Genomic DNA, 17333 nt, shown 5'->3' with positions numbered 1-17333 from the left:
TTACTAAGCAGCTAAATTACTCTCTAGGCTTTAGAGCACCTAGCTCTTCAAGGGCAGCGTCTAGCGACATTGTGGGGTTGAGTTATGGGGTTAAGGATTTTGACGCGTTTTGATGGGGGTGCGCATCACGCGCACGGACACGGTAGCCGTGGCAACATGCAGATACGGGTGGAAGAGCGAGAACGGTTACTGCGATACGCGCCTCAAACGCCTAACAAAGCCATTGCAACTCATTCAGGCGATATGTGTGCCAGTTTCAAATGGTTACGACACTTTGTGGGCTTGACATGGACGAGATCTCGCGCCAGCTTCACATACAACGGTGGAGCAAGATTAGATGCATCGGTGGTGCTGTACGCTCAACACTTTTGATCGTTCGACCAATGTCCTACCGCCCAACAATTCACAAGTCATGGGTAGTTGCGGTCCGTACTGCTTACCGATCTCGAAAGACGATTGGGACCTGATGGCGACATGCTGTGTATTGAATCTGAGTTCAGATTTGAGCGTGTTACCGGTAGTGCGAGTGGTGAAGATAACAGAAACCATCTCACTGCTTGAAGGAGAATGCATTCAAGCTAGGTAAGCTAGGCAAGCTAGGCATCTGTACCCTTGCAGCGGAACACACGTTCAACGAACGTCTTCGAGAGACCAATCGTATATGCTACGTTCCTGACAGGCTTCGATCGGCGCTGCGCGTTACCGTTAATCGCTCGCACTTTCTGAGCATCATTCGCGCTTAATGCGTGCGCTCGTGATGATGAGCACCACAAAGCTGTACCGCTCGGTCGTCCATAACAGCAGATTGGGTTGTAAAGGACCGAACGCAACAAGTTGCTATTAATATCGCCGCTTCCAACAAGGCAGGAGCGTTGTTGAAGGGATATTGTAAGGTTGCAGGGAGAACTGAGCCCTTGTTGCTGGCTGAAGCCAATCATTCGCTGCCGTCATGGCACATCTCACGCGACACCAAGCCACGGTCTGCCTTCTGAATATCTCCAGTCGTGCTGACTTTGTCGCGGCTGCGCTTGATGGCTGCATGCGCTGGTGGCGGTTATCGTACTGCGAACCCTGGTGACAATTTAACACTAATGATCTGACGTTCCAGAAGAGTACCTTATCAGGGTGGCTGACCGAAGCATTCATGCAACCATGGGGCCAATTGATAGTGACAGCTGACTGCCGCGCATCGCCAGTGGTGCGGAGGATCTTCTACCTGCCTAAAACGCCCAGACCATTTCCCAGGGTGCCGAGCACTCTTGCGGAGGCTTGTGTCGAAGCCAATTTGCAACTGCTAGCGAGGCCGACAACTGCAACTTCACACCGATTTTCCGTACTTGGAGTGAAGCTCGACGGCCTCGATGGGCGCTTTCCGCTTGATCACGATCAGATCCGATAAGCTGAAGGGCGGCCGAGCGTCAGTTCCACGAGGTCCCGAGCGTATTCAAGTGGAACCAAGCATGTGCGGAGAACCCCACGTCGGCTGCGCGAGTTGCTTAGGGCCCTTGGCCCCGGCTCTGCTTGGTCCACCCTTATCAAGCACCTGCAGAGCGCCTTGCGAGTTTTGGGTAATTGACGGCCGAATGGTGCAAACCGGCGTGTCCGAGATTCTGGGGCAGCGACCATTTGCTCGAGATGTCCAATCTCGGCCCTCCTAGCCACGCCACCAATCTACGCCGTTACTACCTAGGCTGTAGACTGCTGTGGTGTCGAGACCGTGCACCTGTTTTGCCTAGGATCGAGAAGGCGACACGACTGCGTTTAGGGTGGTGATACCGTGGCAAGTCCAAGGTATAAGATAGCACTTGTGCTCCCGTTCGCAGGGTAGTGTCCCAAGGAGCATCAGACTTGACTTTCATTTCGCGCCTTTGCGCCAGTCTTTCTCTGTTCGCAGCTCTCGTTTCGGGTCCACCCGCACCAGTCAGCACCCCTCAGTCACAGCCACGAGCATCTTCTTTACGATGTCGACCGCCGACGAGAAGGACCAGTACACCATTGGCGTGGACGCATCAACCGACCACGGTGTCAAGGATATCATCCATGAGAAGGGCAACAACATTGGCGAAGCCGCCGATCTGTACGGTGACCTACAGACAGCTGAGCAGTACGGATACGTCGAGCGCGGCCTCAAGTCGCGACACATCCAGTTCATCGCTCTTGGCGGTACCATCGGTACTGGTCTCTTCCTCGGTATTGCCACTGCTTTTGCCAACGCTGGTCCTCTTTCTGTCCTTCTTGGTTACACCATCACCGGTTGCGCTGTCTTTGGAATGATGCAGTGTCTCGGCGAGATGGCTACTTGGCTTCCTCTTCCTGGTGCCATTCCTCAGTACTGCGCTCGCTACACGGATCCTGCTCTTGGCTTCGCTGTCGGGTAAGTCTTTGCTCATCTATGTGACGTTGCTCTGGCTGACAGTAGATTAGATGGAACAACTGGTACCAAAATGCCATTACTCTGTGTGCTGAGATCTCTGCTGCCGCACTTGTTATCAACTTCTGGGATCAAGAAGGCAAAGTCTCACCTGCTGTGTGGATCACAATCATCATCGTAATCATCGTGGGCCTCAACATCTTTGCCGTCGGCATCTATGGTGAAGCCGAGTTCGTCTTCGCGTCGATCAAGATTATCACCATTTTGGGCCTGCTCACTGTCGCCCTTGTTATCATGCTCGGTGGTGCGCCTGACCACGACCGTCGTGGCTTCAGGTACTGGAAGGAGGGCGCGATGAAGGAATACGTCGGTACTGGCGCCACTGGTCGCTTCACTGGTCTGTGGTCTACTCTTGTCAACGCCGCCTTCTCTTATGGTGGTGTTGAGATGGTTGCCGTTGCTGCCGGTGAAGCCGTCAACCCTCGCAAGAACATTCCCAAGGCCGTTCGTCGTGTCTTCTGGCGTATCCTGTTCTTCTACGTCCTCGGATCCTTCATGATCGGTGTCACTGTTTCCAGCAACGATCCTGCGCTCACTGACGAGAACGCCAAGGGCGCTCAGAGCTCGCCATGGGTCATCGCCATGAAGAATGCTGGTATCCCAGCTCTGCCCCACATCATCAACGCGGTCATTCTTACCTCTGCGACCTCGTCTGGCAATGCTTTCCTGTACAGTGGTTCGCGTTACTTGTTCGCTGTTGCCCAGAACGGCCAAGCCCCCAAGTTTCTGTTGAAGTGCTCCAAGAGTGGTGTTCCTTACTACTGCGTCGCGATCACCGCTTCCATCAGTCTGCTCACCTACATGAGCGTGTCCACCGGTGCCAACACCGTCTTCCTGTGGTTCCAGAACTTGACCACCATTGCCCAGCTCTTCACCTGGTGCTCTGTCTGCTACACCTACACTCGTTTCCGCAAGGCACTCATCGCCCAGGGCGTTGACCGCAACACTTTGGTCTTCAAGAGCAAGTGGCAGCCATACACCGCCTGGGTCGCCTTCGTCTACTTCGGTTTGATCATCATCTTCAACGGTTTCAAGGTGTTCACCCAGACAAAGGGTGGTTGGGGCTCCGACCAGCTTACCTCCTTCTTCACTGCTTACGTCGGTATCCCCATCTTCGTCCTGTTGTTCGCCTTCTGGAAGATTTTCAAGCGCTCAAAGATGGTCAACCCTGCCGAGGCCGACATTTGGTCTGGCAAAGCTGCTCTTGACGCTGAGGTCTGGCCGGAGCAGCTCCCCAGAAACGCTCTTGAAAAGTTCTGGTTCTGGCTGTGCTAAGCTGGCGCATGTTGCCTAGAGAAAGGCTTGTGTTCTGTCTCTCGATGCCTGCGAGCTCGATATCCATGAATATAGCATAATACCACACTGCCACTACGATTATTAGCTGCGTCTCGTGAACCCTGTGTACCGACATACCCTTTTTATTTTTTGGCTGAAGACCGAAGTCTTCGTCAACGAAAAATCGTGTCGAAAGATTGTCGTGCAAAGAGGGCCGGCATGAATTGAGACTTGATCGCACTAGTACACCCTGTGAAGTACATATTGATCCTTGACTGGCTCATGCTACTTTGTTTGATTATTTATAGACCTGGTGATTGGACGCGCTTCGTTTTCCGACGGAGAACCGCGCTGTGTATGAACTGCGATCACGCTCTCACGTCGTGAAGGTGTTTTCCAACTTTCACTCTGGTTCCGTTCCGTAGACTCTTGTTCTTGACGTGCCAGCCAGACGTCTGTCCAGCAAATTCTTCCAGTATCTCTTTTCGAATCGTTTTCCTGATTGCAGTCAACCTATGTTCGGAAAAGCTTGCATGTCAAGTGTCGTGCAAGTATGTCTGTGGACATGAGTCAGGAACACTGAGACTCACGTATGATCAGTAGAGACATCGCAAACCCATCAGCCGCTGTAGCTTGGTGTCGTTGCCCGACCGTGAGGCTGAAGATGGCCAAGGCGCTGCGGGCGCACGGGTGGATCTGTCAATCCCCGCCGAATCGGGCTAGTCAGTTCGATTTGAACACTCTTACTGTCCGCGTCATTCAGTCAGCAACATCCAACAATTACAACTACCTCACGACTTCTTCAATCGCGGTTACCGGTCCCCTCAGCTTCACAGCCAGCAATAGCATTCAGCGAAAGGGACGGCTATCTATCTCTGGTGCACCACTCTACAGAGGTCCTGCGCATGTTTCAACTCCGAGGCCTACAATGTGACAGCAAATCCAAAGACATAGGGTCTAATCTCAGTGGCGTTCAGGCGCAATACCACCACATAGCACTGCATATTTGTTCGTTTGAAGAAAATGTCGCATCAAATCACACGGTCTCCCGAACAAGAAGGAGCTGGGAACCTTTTGGCAATGCTCAACCATCCCACGAACAGACCTGACAGCGACCAGTCCAAGAAGCCGGATCAAGCGCTGAACAGAGCGTGCGAGGCCTGTCGGACGTCAAAGGTTCGGTGTTTGGCAAACCCAGACCCGGACTCAAATCAATGCCAACGATGCGCGAAAGCTGGCAGGACATGTGTCTTCGCTGCGCCTGTCAAGAGGCGTCAGCGAAAGAGAACTGATGTGCGGGTTGCAGAACTAGAGAAAGAGATCAAGAAGATGCAGTCTCTCATAACGGGCAGTAATCAGTCGCCTTCTGGCGCGAGTGACCACGAATCCATGGATGAGGAATCAGACGAGAGGAACATCGGCGCAGAAGAAACATCCCCTCTAGGCTCTCAGAGACATGGAAGCACAACGACCGCAACGTCAACATTCACACATCATTGGCCTTCTGCGGGCGCGCCTCCTCAAAAGTCACCAACAGTAGCCCCTGGAAACAACTGTGGCCCCAAAGACTTGCTCGGCCCTGTTGATGACATCATTGATCGTGGCGTGATCACCCAAGAGCTTGCAGAAGAGTTACTCAGCATATGGCGCAACGAATTGGTCGCAGCAAGCCCAGGCATATACATCGCCAAAGACTGGACAGCGGCACAGCTCAGAGAGAAGAAGCCGTCTCTGTTCTATGCCGTTATGGCGGCAGCAGCGCATTCGAAAGGCTCGGCGCTCTCGGATGTACTCCACGAAGAAGCAGTGTATCTGTACGCGCGAACTGCCTTCATCAATGGAGAGAAGTCTGTGCAGACCATCCAAGCACTTCTTGTTACAGTAGCATTCTACTCGCCACCGAAGACCCCAGGACAGCTACAGATCTACCAGTGGGTGAACATGGCGGCCAGTATGGCACTAGAGCTGGGGCTTGCATCGAAGCCACGAACGCACGAGCAACTGCCGAAACGAGCGATTCGGTCTCTTCAAAAGATATCTTCTCCTGAAGAGCTACTCGAGCACTGTCGCACGGTTTTGTACTTGTACGTTGTGTGTGCAGGTTTTTCGATGCGATTGAAGCGACCCAACATACTTCTGTTCAACAGTTGGATGGAGGAGTGCTTGAACATGCTCGAGAAGTCGCCATTGCAAGCCGACCAACGAACCTTGGCATGGCTGAAATTGCAGCGTATCGCAGATGAAGCGAACACAGCCTTCGGTTTCGACGATGCAAGCACCAGCTTTAGTCTTTCCGAGCTGCGCATGCAGATGATTCTGCGCATCTTCGAGCGTAGGATGCATGATTGGAAGAAGTCCGTTCCGAAAGAAGTCTTGACGCTGACGCTGACAATGGAATACCATCAAAGTGAGTCAGTCCAATGATTAGTTGGCATAGTGAGCAACCACTGATGACTCCATACAGATATGCTCTCGATGTGGGAGTTTGGCATGGACGGCGGACGTTACGACGTGACGGAATTCAGGAACCGACATCTCACTCTACCTGCGCTCGACGATGATTCAGTGCAGCCCGAGTCACTTTTGTCTCGCTCACCACTCCAGATCAACGCCACCACGAAATGCATCATTGAAGCACACGCCATACTAGAATGTTTCGTAGAGATTCCTAACGACACTCTGCAGAAAGCACCGAACCTCATATTCGTCAGGGCCATATACGCACTTGTGGTCCTTATGAAGGCAGACTACGCTGTTGGCACTGATCCCGAGATGGGCGAGATCCTTGACTCGCAGAGCCTGAAAGTCGACCATTACCTTCAAACCGTCGTCAGGAAGACATCAGAAGCCATCGGGCCCCAGAAGTGCCGCATGCCGAGTCACTGGACGTTCATCCTGGAGACGAAGCTGATATGCTGGCGCGAAGAGTACCTGGAGTGGCGGCGCGAAGAGCGGCATCTCAAGCGGAGAAAGGCCAGGGATGCAAGTGCAACCAACACAAGCGGGGCCCGATCTCCCGTCCACTTCGGAGACGGAAGAGGTCGAAAGCCACAACAGGAGACTGCTCCGCCGACGCAGTCCGTGTCAGCTCTTGAGCGACACCTCTCGCAACCGCCACAGCCGCCGCCACAGCCGGGCTCGAACCTGAACATTGCCAATCTGTACGCGTGGGCGCCTGGCGGCCTGCCGCAAGCCGCGAATCCGCCCATGGGCGAGCAATCGACCTTTTCTCCTCCCGCCATGGGCGACTTCTCCGCCGCCTTCCAAAACGGCGATCTGTACCTGTGGAACGACATCAACGACAACTTTGGCGGCTGGATTCCGCAGGGCGGCAGCCTGTACACGGACACGGGCTTTGGGCCGCTGAACGGCCAGGGCTATTGACAAAGCTTCTGGAGCGGGGAGGTGTGTATTGTTGCGAGTGCCCAGTACTGCGGATGGGAACTGTATGTGTTGGTTGAAGCGGAATGGGATGATTGTCATCGCTTCTATAACGCGATGAGATGCGTACCTGTAGACCACATAATCTACACACCACCACCACCACCACCCAACCACTCGGCAACCTCGTCCTCCAAAACCCTCTTGCTCTCCCTCCTCAACCTCCGCACCCTCAACCCCACCGTCTCAAACTTCTTCACGCGCATGCGTCCTCCTCCCCTCCGCCTAGTCTCCGCTGCCAGCGGCGCACGTGCACCGTCGGGCCTCATTTTCAGCGCCAGCGGCCTCGTGGCGATCTTCCTCACCGCACGTGTACCGCGGCGCGTCGCGTGGCGGGACTGCGGGTACAAGGACCTCGGTGTGGGGCGCTGCGGCCCAAGGGGCTTGGAGGCGTGTTTGGTGATGGGGGTGGGTGTGCCGGGGAGGAGCGTCGAGAGGCGGAGGTTCAGCAGGCGGGTGCGGTGGATGATGGCGCGGAGGCGGGCGTGCACAGTGCCCAGGGCGTGGGCTAGGTCTGCGGTGGTGGAGGGGCGTGCTGCGTGTGTGAAGAGGGGGATGGAGCGCATTGTGAAGTCGAGGCCGTGGGGGGATCGGTGGGCTGCTGTTATGCGTTGGCGGGGGGTGAGGTTGGATGTAGCCGAAGGTCCTGGGGTAGGTGCTGGTTGCGAATCGGACGCTGATAGGGTGAGGCCTGGCGTCTGTCCATCCTTCGCTTTTGGACTGACTCGCCTTACGAGGTTTCTTCTCCTGTGGCTGCGTAGCGCTGGCGTCGAGGTGCTTCGTGTCTTGCTCCGCTGCCGCCACCGACCCAGGGCGTCCAGATCGCTTCCCTTCAAGCCGGTGATGAGTTTCAGCTGCTCGGTCAGCCTCGCGAGGATCTTGCCCGATACCCTTGTTCTTTCAACCACCTCATCAGCACTTGGCTTCGCCTTGTCCGTCTTTGTGTCGGCATGGGAGGGTGCTGCTGCGAGAACCCTTCGTATGGTCAAGTGACCGCCTTTCTTTTCTGTTCGCGCCTTGGGTGTCTCCTTGCCTTTTCCTAGCCTTTCTTTGTGCATGGCTGCCGCAGGCACTGAATCTTTGTCTCGGGGTTTATTGCGCGTTGATCCTGTGGTCTCCCTATTGATGATGAGCTTCCGCACTACAAATCGGTCGGGCTCGCTGGACACTATGTTCCGGAGGAGTGGGCGGCGTTCTTCTGGCTGAGTTGAGGTGGAAGACGTGAGTTTAGATGTGGGTTCTCGTTTGGCTTTCGCTTCCAAGGTGTGTGGTGCAGCAAAGTCAAATCGTACGTGGCCCTGTTTGAGCTGCTTCGTCACGTTTACATCTCTCAGCTTGGCAGAAGTGCTTTTTGCGCGCGTAGTGGGGTGATTGGCAGTTGGTGCTTGATTGTTCTGTGGTCTCCGACTCGTACGAAACGGCAAAGAAGCAGTGGCAATGACAGGTTGAGATGAGATGGTCAGGATCGGAGCATCATGTATGGACTACATGAGCCATTAGATAGTTGGAAGGATATTTGGCTCTACGACGGGTTGCCTACATCGATGTTCGCCTTTGGCTCGGTGTTCGAACCTGCTTCTTCTTTTGCCCGCGATTCCTTTGGAAGCAGTCTGATGCCCGACCAGCGCGAGAAAGGCACATCGATCGAAGTCGCCCCCAAGGGCTGGGCAAGCCCGGTCTTTGGATCCGCTCCGAGACCGCGCATCAGCGTGAGACTTCCTTCTGTGAGGGCACCGAAGCTGCCTCGGAAGACGACCATGTCTTCGGAAGCTGATGTGGTGTGCTGCCATGACCCTCCCGGCATCGAGTCCACTGTGCTCGGGACCACGCCAAACTCCCAGCTCCATGCATGCCTTGGGGCTGATTGTTCCAGACTCTTCAGGTGTTGGAACGTGGAAACGTGCTGGGTTCGGGCGACGGTGGGAGAGATGAAGAACTGGATGAAATCTCCGTCTTGGACTACGGGCTTGAGGGCTGTGGAGAAGTCGCTTACACTGTCAAACCCATCCGCCTCGCCCCCCTCTGACGTCTTCTTGTGTGGCACGGGCGCGCCGAGAGGCACTGGATCCAGGGACAGCAAGCCAGCCTTCTTACCCCAACCGCCCCCACCACTGAGAACCTTGTGTAAGCGGGCGCCCATTGCAATCAGCTTCTGAATGGAGAGGCTCCAGAGCGGCGGGTCTTTTTGCCAAAACGCCTCCCAGGATTCCAGTGTCTCTTCTTCTTGCGGCGATCGTGGCAGGTGGTTGGCAGGGTCTGGCGCCTCGCTGCCGGCGGAAGCGGCCGAGTCGGAATGTAGCCATTCCCTCGTTTTCGTCGTGGCCCATTGGGCCTTGGCGTTGGGTATTACTAAAGCCCAAGCCGAAGTGGCTTGCGCTGGCTCAGCTCGAGCGTTGAAGTAGCGAGGGACGACCTGCTCTAGTTCTGTAGACGCTGTCATCTTGGAGCCATCCGGGCGGACGAGGCCCCGGATGATGTTGCCCATGTGTCCATCGACCTGGCGCGGAGAGGTCAAGGGCACCAGAGGGATGCTCAACGCGGAGGCTTCCTGGAAGATGTGGGTGGGCGGGGGATGTGCGAGCTTGGGGTCCTCTGCAGATAGATTGATGGCAGCTGCGTTACGCACGACGCGCGTTCTCCTCTGGAAAGCGGAGCCATGGGAGCGCCTCTCCCACGTGGATTTGATCAGGGTGGTGGACTCGCCGGTGTGGAAGACGGTGTTGGCCAGTGGGACGCGGATCCTGTCGGTGCGCCTTCCTTTGGACTGGGTGTGTGTATGGGCGAGGAAGTCGATGCAGGCCAGCTCGGCAGGCAGCTGTGGCAGGGCCGAGAGCTCTGCTTTGGCGGGGAGGGCAAGGTAGGCGATGCCCTCGAAGCCCGTCTCGTTGACCGGCGGGCCGGCAGCGCGAGTCCCGACTTGGCGGAACACGTCGTGGCCGCGGAGGGGGGTGGCGGCGGGCAGCTTGTCGACGACGGCGCAGATGGCATGTGCTACGGGGGTCGGGGCGCTGATGTTGCTGTACAGCTGGCCCAGGGCCTTCTCCAGGAACACGGCGTCGTCGAGAAGCCAGGGGGCGAAGGACGGGGTGACGAGGAAGACGACGAGGTTGCGCTTGGCGACGAGGGCCGCGTCGAGGGGCTCGATCTTGTCGACAAAGTGCCGGGGCTGCTGGCATGGTCAGTGCAGCCAGCGGGGAGGTGCGGGTGCACGCACAGTGGCCGTGGCCGAGGCGGGTATGAGGATGGCGCTGTCGGCTGGGACGATGTCGCTGTCGTGGTAGGCCGGGGTGAGTGGGTGGCGGGCGCGTCGGGCGCGTCGGGCGCGTTGTCGCTGCGGCTGCTTGTGTTGGACGAGGGCGAGCTTCTTGTAGGTGTAGCGTATCTTGGGCGCGTCTGCGCTTGCCGTGTTTGTGTTTGTGTTTGTGTTTTTGTTTTTGTTTTTGTTTTCGGCGTCAGCGGCATGCGAGCGCGCTGCTACTGTCGAGGCCGGGCGCTGCAGACAAGGCCACGGGCCGTGGGGGGCGCGCAGGAGCCGGCATGCTCGTGCGGCCAGGAGCGCCATCGGGGGGGGGCAAGGAGGGCAGTGGGTGGGAGGGCCAGGAGGGCAGAGGGTGGGAGGGCCAGGAGGGCAGAGGGTGGGAGGGCCAGGAGGGCAGTGGGTGGGAGGGCAGTGGGTGGGAGGGCAGTGGGCGGGAGGGCTATGGGCGCGAGGGCAGTGGGTGGGAGGGCAATGGGCGCGAGGGCTATGGGCGCGAGGGCATGGCGTCCGTCGTGTGGCAGCAACCCGGCGGCGGTCCATAAGGTCCGCAGCATGCAGAGCTCCCCCGGTCCCCCAGGGTTACCTAAGCACGATTCTCGTCGCGACACCACGCAAGGGCGCCGCACCCTCTCCTGCGAGCAGCCACTCCTGACTTCGGCCGTGCGAGCAATTGTTGAGGGCGCCCTCCAGCCGTATCCCCCTCCCACCCCCGCCCCCGACGCCCGACCGCCGCTGAGCGAAGCGCTCCCCTGCCTGTCCAGCAGCCCTGACACGTCGCCGAGCGGCCACATTGCGCGCCCCATCCTGCATCTTGAATCGTGAACCTCGACCTCGACCTCGACCTTGGCCTCTGCCTCCACCTCCACCACCACCTCCACCTCCACCTCCACCTCCACCACCACCTCCACCTCAAAACCTGCACCTCCACCTTGGCCTCTGCCTCCACCTCCGCCTCCCCCCTGACCACGCCCGCCGCTCGACTCTGATGCACCTCCCATAGACGACTGCAACTCCCTGGCCACCCACGGTCCGCCCGTTTCCTCGCCCACCGCCCACCGCCCACCGCCATGTCTCGCTCGTTCCGCCGCTCGAATCCCATCACCCTCGTCCTCGCCGCCATCCTCTGCCTCGGCTTCCTCGTCTTCTTCTTCTCCGGCCCTGATGTCCCCTCGCTGGCCAGGAAGACGGGCGCCGCCGATACCGCCTCGAGCCCCTTGTCCCCGCCCTCGCTGCCCTTCCGCAAGTCCAAGCCGAACGCTCCCCACGCCGTCCCGCCCGTCGTGCACTACTACATGAACAACATCACCACCTCGCGCACCCCCATGGAGAACGAAGAGTCCGTCCTGATCCTCACCCCCATGGCCCGCTTCTACAACGCCTACTGGGACAACCTGCTGAAGCTCTCCTACCCCCACCACCTCATCTCCCTCGGCTTCATCATCCCCAAGACCAAGGAGGGCAACGCCGCCTATGCCGCCCTGCAGGCCCACGTCACAAACACCCAGTCCGGCCCCAAGGCCAAGCGCTTTGCCGCCGTCTCCATCCTGCGCCAGGACACGGAGATTCCCCTGCAGTCCCAGGATGAGGCCGAGCGCCACAAGATGCACAACCAAAAGGCCCGCCGTGCCGCCATGGCCAAGGCCCGCAACTCGCTGCTCTTCACCACCCTGGGCCCCACCACCTCGTGGGTTCTCTGGATCGACGCCGACGTCGTCGAGACCCCGCCCTCGCTCATCCAGGACCTCACCGCCTACGACGTGCCCATCATCGCCCCCAACTGCTTCCAGCGCTACTACAACGACGACAAAAAGGCCATGGACCAGCGCCCCTACGACTTCAACAACTGGATCGACAGCTCCACCGCAAAGGAGCTGGGCGCCAAGATGGGCAAGGACGACATTTTGCTCGAGGGCTACGCCGACATGGCCACGTACCGCAGCCTGATGGCCTACATGTACGACGCCTCGGCCGACGCGGGCGCAAAGGTCAAGCTCGACGGCGTCGGCGGCGCAACCCTGCTGGTCAAGGCCGAGGTGCACCGCGACGGAGCCATGTTCCCCCCGTTTGCCTTTTACCACCTCATCGAGACCGAAGGCTTTGCCAAGATGGCCGCCCGTCTGAACTGGGAGAGCTACGGTCTGCCCAACTACTTGGTAAGTCGGCCTCTTCTCCATCGTCCTGGACGTGATTAACAAGCGCCCAGGTCTATCACTACAATGAGTGACTCGACTGGACTCATTCAGACGTCGATTTTGTTACTCAAGAGGAGATTGGGTCATCGAGGTAGTGCCGAGAAGGAGATTGGGTCATCGAAATAGTGTTGACAAGGAGATTTGGTCATCAAGACAGACTGTCTTGTCACAAAGAAAGAATCGCTGCGGCGGTCATGGATCGGCGTTTTTCCATTGGCGTTCATCCTGGGCCCCATCGTCGCTTATTCCGCGTCGACGCCATGTACCACCATTCATTCCATTGCGCCCTTCTGTCCCAGCTTGCCGGCAAGAAGCACCGCAACGATAGATTACGAATTAGCATGCTCCCTTGAATATTCACACTCTATTGATTATTGCCCTCTATACAACTAAGAAAAAGTGTCGTGATGATGGCTTCACTTATACATCTAGCTGGGGGCTGTGGATGGCTTAGATAGGTAGATGGGTTAAACGGTTATTGTATCTAGTGGTGCCAACTATATAGACTGCATGAGTTGGTGACTATGAAATGATTTTATATTCCACATATACGTAGAGAGAAGTGCCTTGATGAAGACAGTGAAGAAGTTCACCCTACAAGAGCGGCTAGCTTCACCTGTGTTGAGATGCATGGCCGAGGTGGGGGTGCTTTCAAGGCATCTCCCCCTACCATTCCAAGCTCACCTCTCACCTCTCGCTGGCTTGCACAGTCCAGCCGGCAGGTAGCAGACCCCCGCGGCCCTACCTAGGTCAGTTCCCTCCGCTCCGCCCAAGCAAAGTGGCATCAACGGCGCACGGGATCACGCACTCGCGCTACCCGTAAGCCCGCGCGGCGCCTCTTCTCCCGCTCGAATCGCCCGCCACGGACGCACGGCGGCACGGCCAGACACAGACCGGGCTCTCGACGCTGCTGCCTCTGGCTGATGAGCCGCTGCCTCCGAACCTAGCTGATGCCGCCACGGCAGTGTTCGCTCCTCCACCCGTGGTGCGCCCATGCACGCCGCACGCCGCACGCCGCACGCCGCACTCCCGACGACACGCGCGTGCACGTACACGGGAACGTCGACAGCAACGGCAGCGGCAGCCAACGTGACGACGCTGGTGATTGGGGATTGAGATCGAGACCGAATTCGAGACCGAGATCGAGACCGAAATCGAGACCGAGAAGCGAGGCAGTTGGTTCGGTGCGGTCTATACTGAAGAAACCACTTTCGCGACAAGGAGAAGGAGAAGGAGAAGGAGAAGGAGAAGGAGAAGGAGAAGGAGAAGGAGAAAGAGAAGGAGAAGGAGAAAGAGAAGGAGAAGGAGAAAGAGAAGGAGAAGGAGAAAGAGAAGGAGAAGGGGAAAGAGAAAGAGAAAGGGAAAGAGAAGATATGCCGTCCCTATCCACATCGACATCGACCGGCTCGCGACACCGCAACACGGAAGCCACACCAATCACGTCCACCGCCCCGCCTCCTACAGACTACCACTCCATGACGCGCGACGCTGCGCCGTCTATAGCGAAGGCCAAGGCGATTGCGAATGCAAAGGATGCTGCGCCGCAAGAAGGCACTACAAGGACCGTGGAGAGAGGCGCAGCGCAGCAGCGCACGGGGAGTGCACGGCGGGGGGCAGCAGGGCGGTGGAGCGGCTTCTGGGAGGCGTGGGGGAGCGTAGAGTTGGAAAACAAGGGAAGCGTTGCGCGGGATCATCTGGCGTTGGGTAGGTCTTCCCTCGGGCTGTGCTTTTTTGAAACGAGAGGAGCACACAGCCAACGCTACACACAGAACGAACCTTCCTCGCCTGGCTCCGAACAAGCCTCTCCTTTGCCAGCATCGGCATCGCAATCACGCAGCTCTTCCGCCTCAACTCGTCGCTGCGATCAGACACCACCTCTTCCGACACCGACACCGACACCTCTCCCTCTTCCCCTTGCCCTCCCACCACAGACGCACATCCAGCGTCTCTGCACCGCCTGCGCCACCTGGGCAAACCGCTCGGGGCGACCTTCATCGGCATCTCCATGCTGATGCTGCTGCTTGGCTTCCACCGCTACTTCGAGGCGCAGCACTACGTCATCCGCGGCAAGTTCCCAGCCTCGCGGGGGAGCATCCTGCTGGTTTCCGTCGTGGCGGGCGGCTTGATTGTGAGTAGTCTGGTCGTCGTTCTCGCCGCGGGACCCATGGGGTTCGAGAGCTAGCGGCTGGGAGTGGTGGGGGTGGTGGAGAGGGGGATGGTTGGTTGGTTGGTTGGTTGGTTGGCTGGCTTTGGCTTTGGCTTGGCTGGGCTTGCTGCTGTAGGTCGAGATGAGTTGAGGGCGTTGCTTTGGAGAATGTCAGGATGGAAATAAGAGCGTCCCTAAAGACGGCTGCTAAGATGGGTATAAGAGCATTGTTTTGAAGACTGCCAAGATGGATATAAGCGTATGGCTCTAAAGACGGCTGCTAAGGAGAATATAAGAGCTTTGTTTTGAAGACTGCTACTCAACAAGTGTAGAGCATGATTTCACAACTACTACAAAGACAAGGTAGAGCATGATTTCACAACTACCACAAGACAAGCACGAGAGCACCTCTCTTCAAGACCAATACCAACTGCGCCTGTCCGGGCTGTCCGGGCTGGGCGGGCAGTGCACGAGTCAGGCGTGGCAGCAGGTCATCTGGAGGTACCCCACGACAGCAGCGCGTGGAGCACGTTGCCGGTTAGGCGCAGATGACGCCAACCACGCAGGCTAGCCTGTATTTGGGACGCACAGCGGATTGGACTCTGCAACATGGAAAAAGTCGAGTTGGGTGAGGAAGGGGATGTGAGGTGAGGTGAGAAGAGGCGAGAGGAGGTGAGGTGAGGTGAGAAGAGGCGAGAGGAGGTGAGGTGAGGTGAGAAGAGGCGAGAGGAGGGGAGGTCAAGTGAGATTGCAGGGGAGTCTTCGTACGCGTACAGAGCGTAGCGCGGAAGAGGCGGCGGCGATTGGACCCTGAGCGGTGGAGCGGTAGGTACCTATGGCATACCTAGTCGGACTCGGTGCTTGATGCCAGATCACTGCCTCCCACATCAGCAGCCACGACGGTACGACTAGAGTCTAGCTCCCTGCAGCGGTCCCACCCACCCCTCTGTCCCTGTCGGCTGTCCGTCGCAACGCTCCGTATAAGAGCGGCCTCCCCCGCCCAGCGCGTCCATGCCCGAGTCCATTCCCCTCCGCAAGAAACGCCCGAAAGCGTACGACGACTTGGACGACTGGGATGAGCACGACGCGGCCATGCCGTCCGACCTGAGACGCTCGCTGGATCACGCACGCGCCGACGGCCACGACGCGCCGCTGCTGGGCCGCAAGAGCGACGACGAGGGCGCCGACGGGCGCTCGCACGGCGCCCACCGCCTCCACGAGCGCGACCCCGTCACCCAGGCCAAGCTCGAGACGCGCCGCAAGTACACGTACGCCGCCATCTTCCTCGTCCTCAGCCTCGTCAGCTTCACGGTGCAGACGGAGACGGCGGTGTACATCCAGCACGAGCTCAAGTGGGAGAAGCCCTACTGCATGCTGTACATGACGCACGGCTCGTGGGTCGTCCTCTGGCCCGTCCAGCTCGCCCTGCTGCGCGTGCAGAACCGCGACCAGCCGTGGGCGACCTTCTGGCGCCGCCACACCCAGCTGCTGCGCCACACGGCCCTGATGGTCCAGCACCAGACCCTGCACCCCACCCCGCGCCAGTCGCTCGCCAGCCCCGTGCGCTACATGCTCAAGATGACGGCCTTCATCACCTGCGCCCTCACCCTCGCCGGCGGCAGCTGGTACGTCGCCGTCAACCAGACCACCGCCTCGGACCTGACCGCCATCTACAACTGCTCCGCCTTCTTCGCCTACGCCTTCAGCATCCCCATCCTGCACGACAAGGTCCGCCTCTCCAAGCTCCTCGCCGTCGCCATTGCCGTCGCCGGCGTCTTCGTCGTCGCGTACGGCGACACCTCCCCCGCAAAGCACGGCAGCAAGTCCGGCGGCGGCGCAGGCGGCGAAAACGCCCCGCCCTCCCACGAGGCCGAGAACCGCGCGTTTGGCAACCTCGTCATCGGCGTCGGCAGCGTCCTCTACGGCCTGTACGAGGTCCTGTACAAGCGCCTGGCCTGCCCGCCCGAGGGCGCCAGCCCCAACAAGGGCATGATCTTCGCAAACACCTTTGGCAGTCTGATCGGCGCCTTCACCCTGTGCGTCCTGTGGATCCCCCTCCCCATCCTGCACTACACGGGCTGGGAGACCTTTGAGCTGCCGCACGGCGAGCAGGCCTGGATGATGGCCATTTCCGTCCTAGCCAACGCCAGTACGTCCACCCCCTCCACACCCTACAACACCTACCCAACAACTCTGTCTTTGCTTCCAAGGAATCTTGTTTTCCTTCCTTCCTTCCTTCCTTTCTTTCTTACACCAACTAACCACCTCCACCTACTACAATGCCCGTGCTAACACCCCACAGCCTTCTCCGGCTCCTTCCTCGTCCTCATCTCCCTCACCAGCCCCGTCCTCTCCTCGGTCGCCGCCCTCCTCACCATCTTCATCGTCGCCCTTGTCGACCAGCTCCTCCCTCCCCCCCTCAACTCGCCCCTCACTTCCGCCGCCGTCCTCGGTGGCCTGCTCATTATCGGCGCCTTTCTGCTGCTGTCATGGGCTACCTACAAAGAAATGGATGAGGAGCGCCGGCACAAGCTGGAGGAGAGTCCTAGTGACATGGATGATTGAACCTCTTCATTCCTTATTTTTAAA

The 17333-nt window shown here is 58.3% G+C and overlaps 6 protein-coding genes across 7 annotated transcripts, besides 14 other annotated features; 5 read left to right on the top strand and 1 right to left on the bottom strand.

Moving 5' to 3' along the window:
• Positions 1 to 132: part of a mobile genetic element that runs on past the window's edge.
• A 1829-nt stretch (positions 133 to 1961) lies between these two features.
• Positions 1962 to 3706, top strand: EKO05_0007843 (uncharacterized protein; the record flags this gene model as incomplete). The annotated part of the gene is made up of 2 exons (XM_038940929.1): positions 1962 to 2374; positions 2425 to 3706. 2 exons carry the CDS (start codon positions 1962 to 1964, stop codon positions 3704 to 3706), a joined length of 1695 nt encoding a protein of 564 aa, XP_038797021.1.
• A 1080-nt stretch (positions 3707 to 4786) lies between these two features.
• On the top strand, positions 4787 to 7090 carry EKO05_0007842 (uncharacterized protein; the record flags this gene model as incomplete). Its single annotated transcript, XM_059637143.1, has 2 exons — positions 4787 to 6113; positions 6171 to 7090. The coding sequence occupies 2 exons, from the start codon at positions 4787 to 4789 to the stop codon at positions 7088 to 7090; spliced, it is 2247 nt and encodes a 748-aa protein (XP_059493126.1).
• A 143-nt stretch (positions 7091 to 7233) lies between these two features.
• EKO05_0007841 (uncharacterized protein) lies at positions 7234 to 10709 on the bottom strand (the record flags this gene model as incomplete). The annotated part of the gene is made up of 3 exons (XM_059637142.1): positions 7234 to 8631; positions 8688 to 10316; positions 10362 to 10709. The coding sequence occupies 3 exons, from the start codon at positions 10707 to 10709 to the stop codon at positions 7234 to 7236; spliced, it is 3375 nt and encodes a 1124-aa protein (XP_059493125.1).
• Positions 7239 to 7264: a tandem repeat.
• Positions 10552 to 10593: a tandem repeat.
• Positions 10710 to 11228: 519 nt separating the features above from the next.
• Positions 11229 to 11259: a tandem repeat.
• Positions 11260 to 11336: a tandem repeat.
• Positions 11337 to 11387: a tandem repeat.
• Positions 11388 to 11473: 86 nt separating this feature from the next.
• EKO05_0007840 (Initiation-specific alpha-1,6-mannosyltransferase) lies at positions 11474 to 12630 on the top strand (the record flags this gene model as incomplete). Its single annotated transcript, XM_038941174.1, has 2 exons — positions 11474 to 12559; positions 12610 to 12630. The coding sequence occupies 2 exons, from the start codon at positions 11474 to 11476 to the stop codon at positions 12628 to 12630; spliced, it is 1107 nt and encodes a 368-aa protein (XP_038797024.1).
• Positions 11509 to 11560: a tandem repeat.
• Positions 12631 to 13593: 963 nt separating the features above from the next.
• Positions 13594 to 13625: a tandem repeat.
• An 83-nt stretch (positions 13626 to 13708) lies between these two features.
• Positions 13709 to 13764: a tandem repeat.
• A 52-nt stretch (positions 13765 to 13816) lies between these two features.
• Positions 13817 to 13969: a tandem repeat.
• Positions 13970 to 13971: 2 nt separating this feature from the next.
• EKO05_0007839 (uncharacterized protein) lies at positions 13972 to 14780 on the top strand (the record flags this gene model as incomplete). Its single annotated transcript, XM_059637141.1, has 2 exons — positions 13972 to 14302; positions 14368 to 14780. 2 exons carry the CDS (start codon positions 13972 to 13974, stop codon positions 14778 to 14780), a joined length of 744 nt encoding a protein of 247 aa, XP_059493124.1.
• Positions 14101 to 14131: a tandem repeat.
• Positions 14781 to 14814: 34 nt separating the features above from the next.
• Positions 14815 to 14841: a tandem repeat.
• A 524-nt stretch (positions 14842 to 15365) lies between these two features.
• Positions 15366 to 15491: a tandem repeat.
• Positions 15492 to 15755: 264 nt separating this feature from the next.
• EKO05_0007838 (uncharacterized protein) lies at positions 15756 to 17309 on the top strand (the record flags this gene model as incomplete). 2 transcript variants are annotated; one of them, XM_038940963.1, is made up of 2 exons in its annotated part: positions 15756 to 16893; positions 17047 to 17309. In XM_038940963.1, the coding sequence occupies 2 exons, from the start codon at positions 15756 to 15758 to the stop codon at positions 17307 to 17309; spliced, it is 1401 nt and encodes a 466-aa protein (XP_038797026.1). The 2 variants fall into 2 exon arrangements, with proteins under 2 accessions (XP_038797026.1, XP_059493123.1); XM_059637140.1 differs by having other exon boundaries at positions 15756 to 17309.
• Positions 16492 to 16531: a tandem repeat.
• Positions 17310 to 17333: the final 24 nt, after the last annotated feature.

The sequence above is a fragment of the Ascochyta rabiei genome, chromosome 13, assembly GCF_004011695.2.
Source record: "Ascochyta rabiei chromosome 13, complete sequence".
Taxonomy (NCBI): domain Eukaryota; kingdom Fungi; phylum Ascomycota; class Dothideomycetes; order Pleosporales; family Didymellaceae; genus Ascochyta; species Ascochyta rabiei.
Note: the sequence above shows the minus strand (reverse complement) of the source record. Positions and strands in the feature narration are given on the sequence as shown.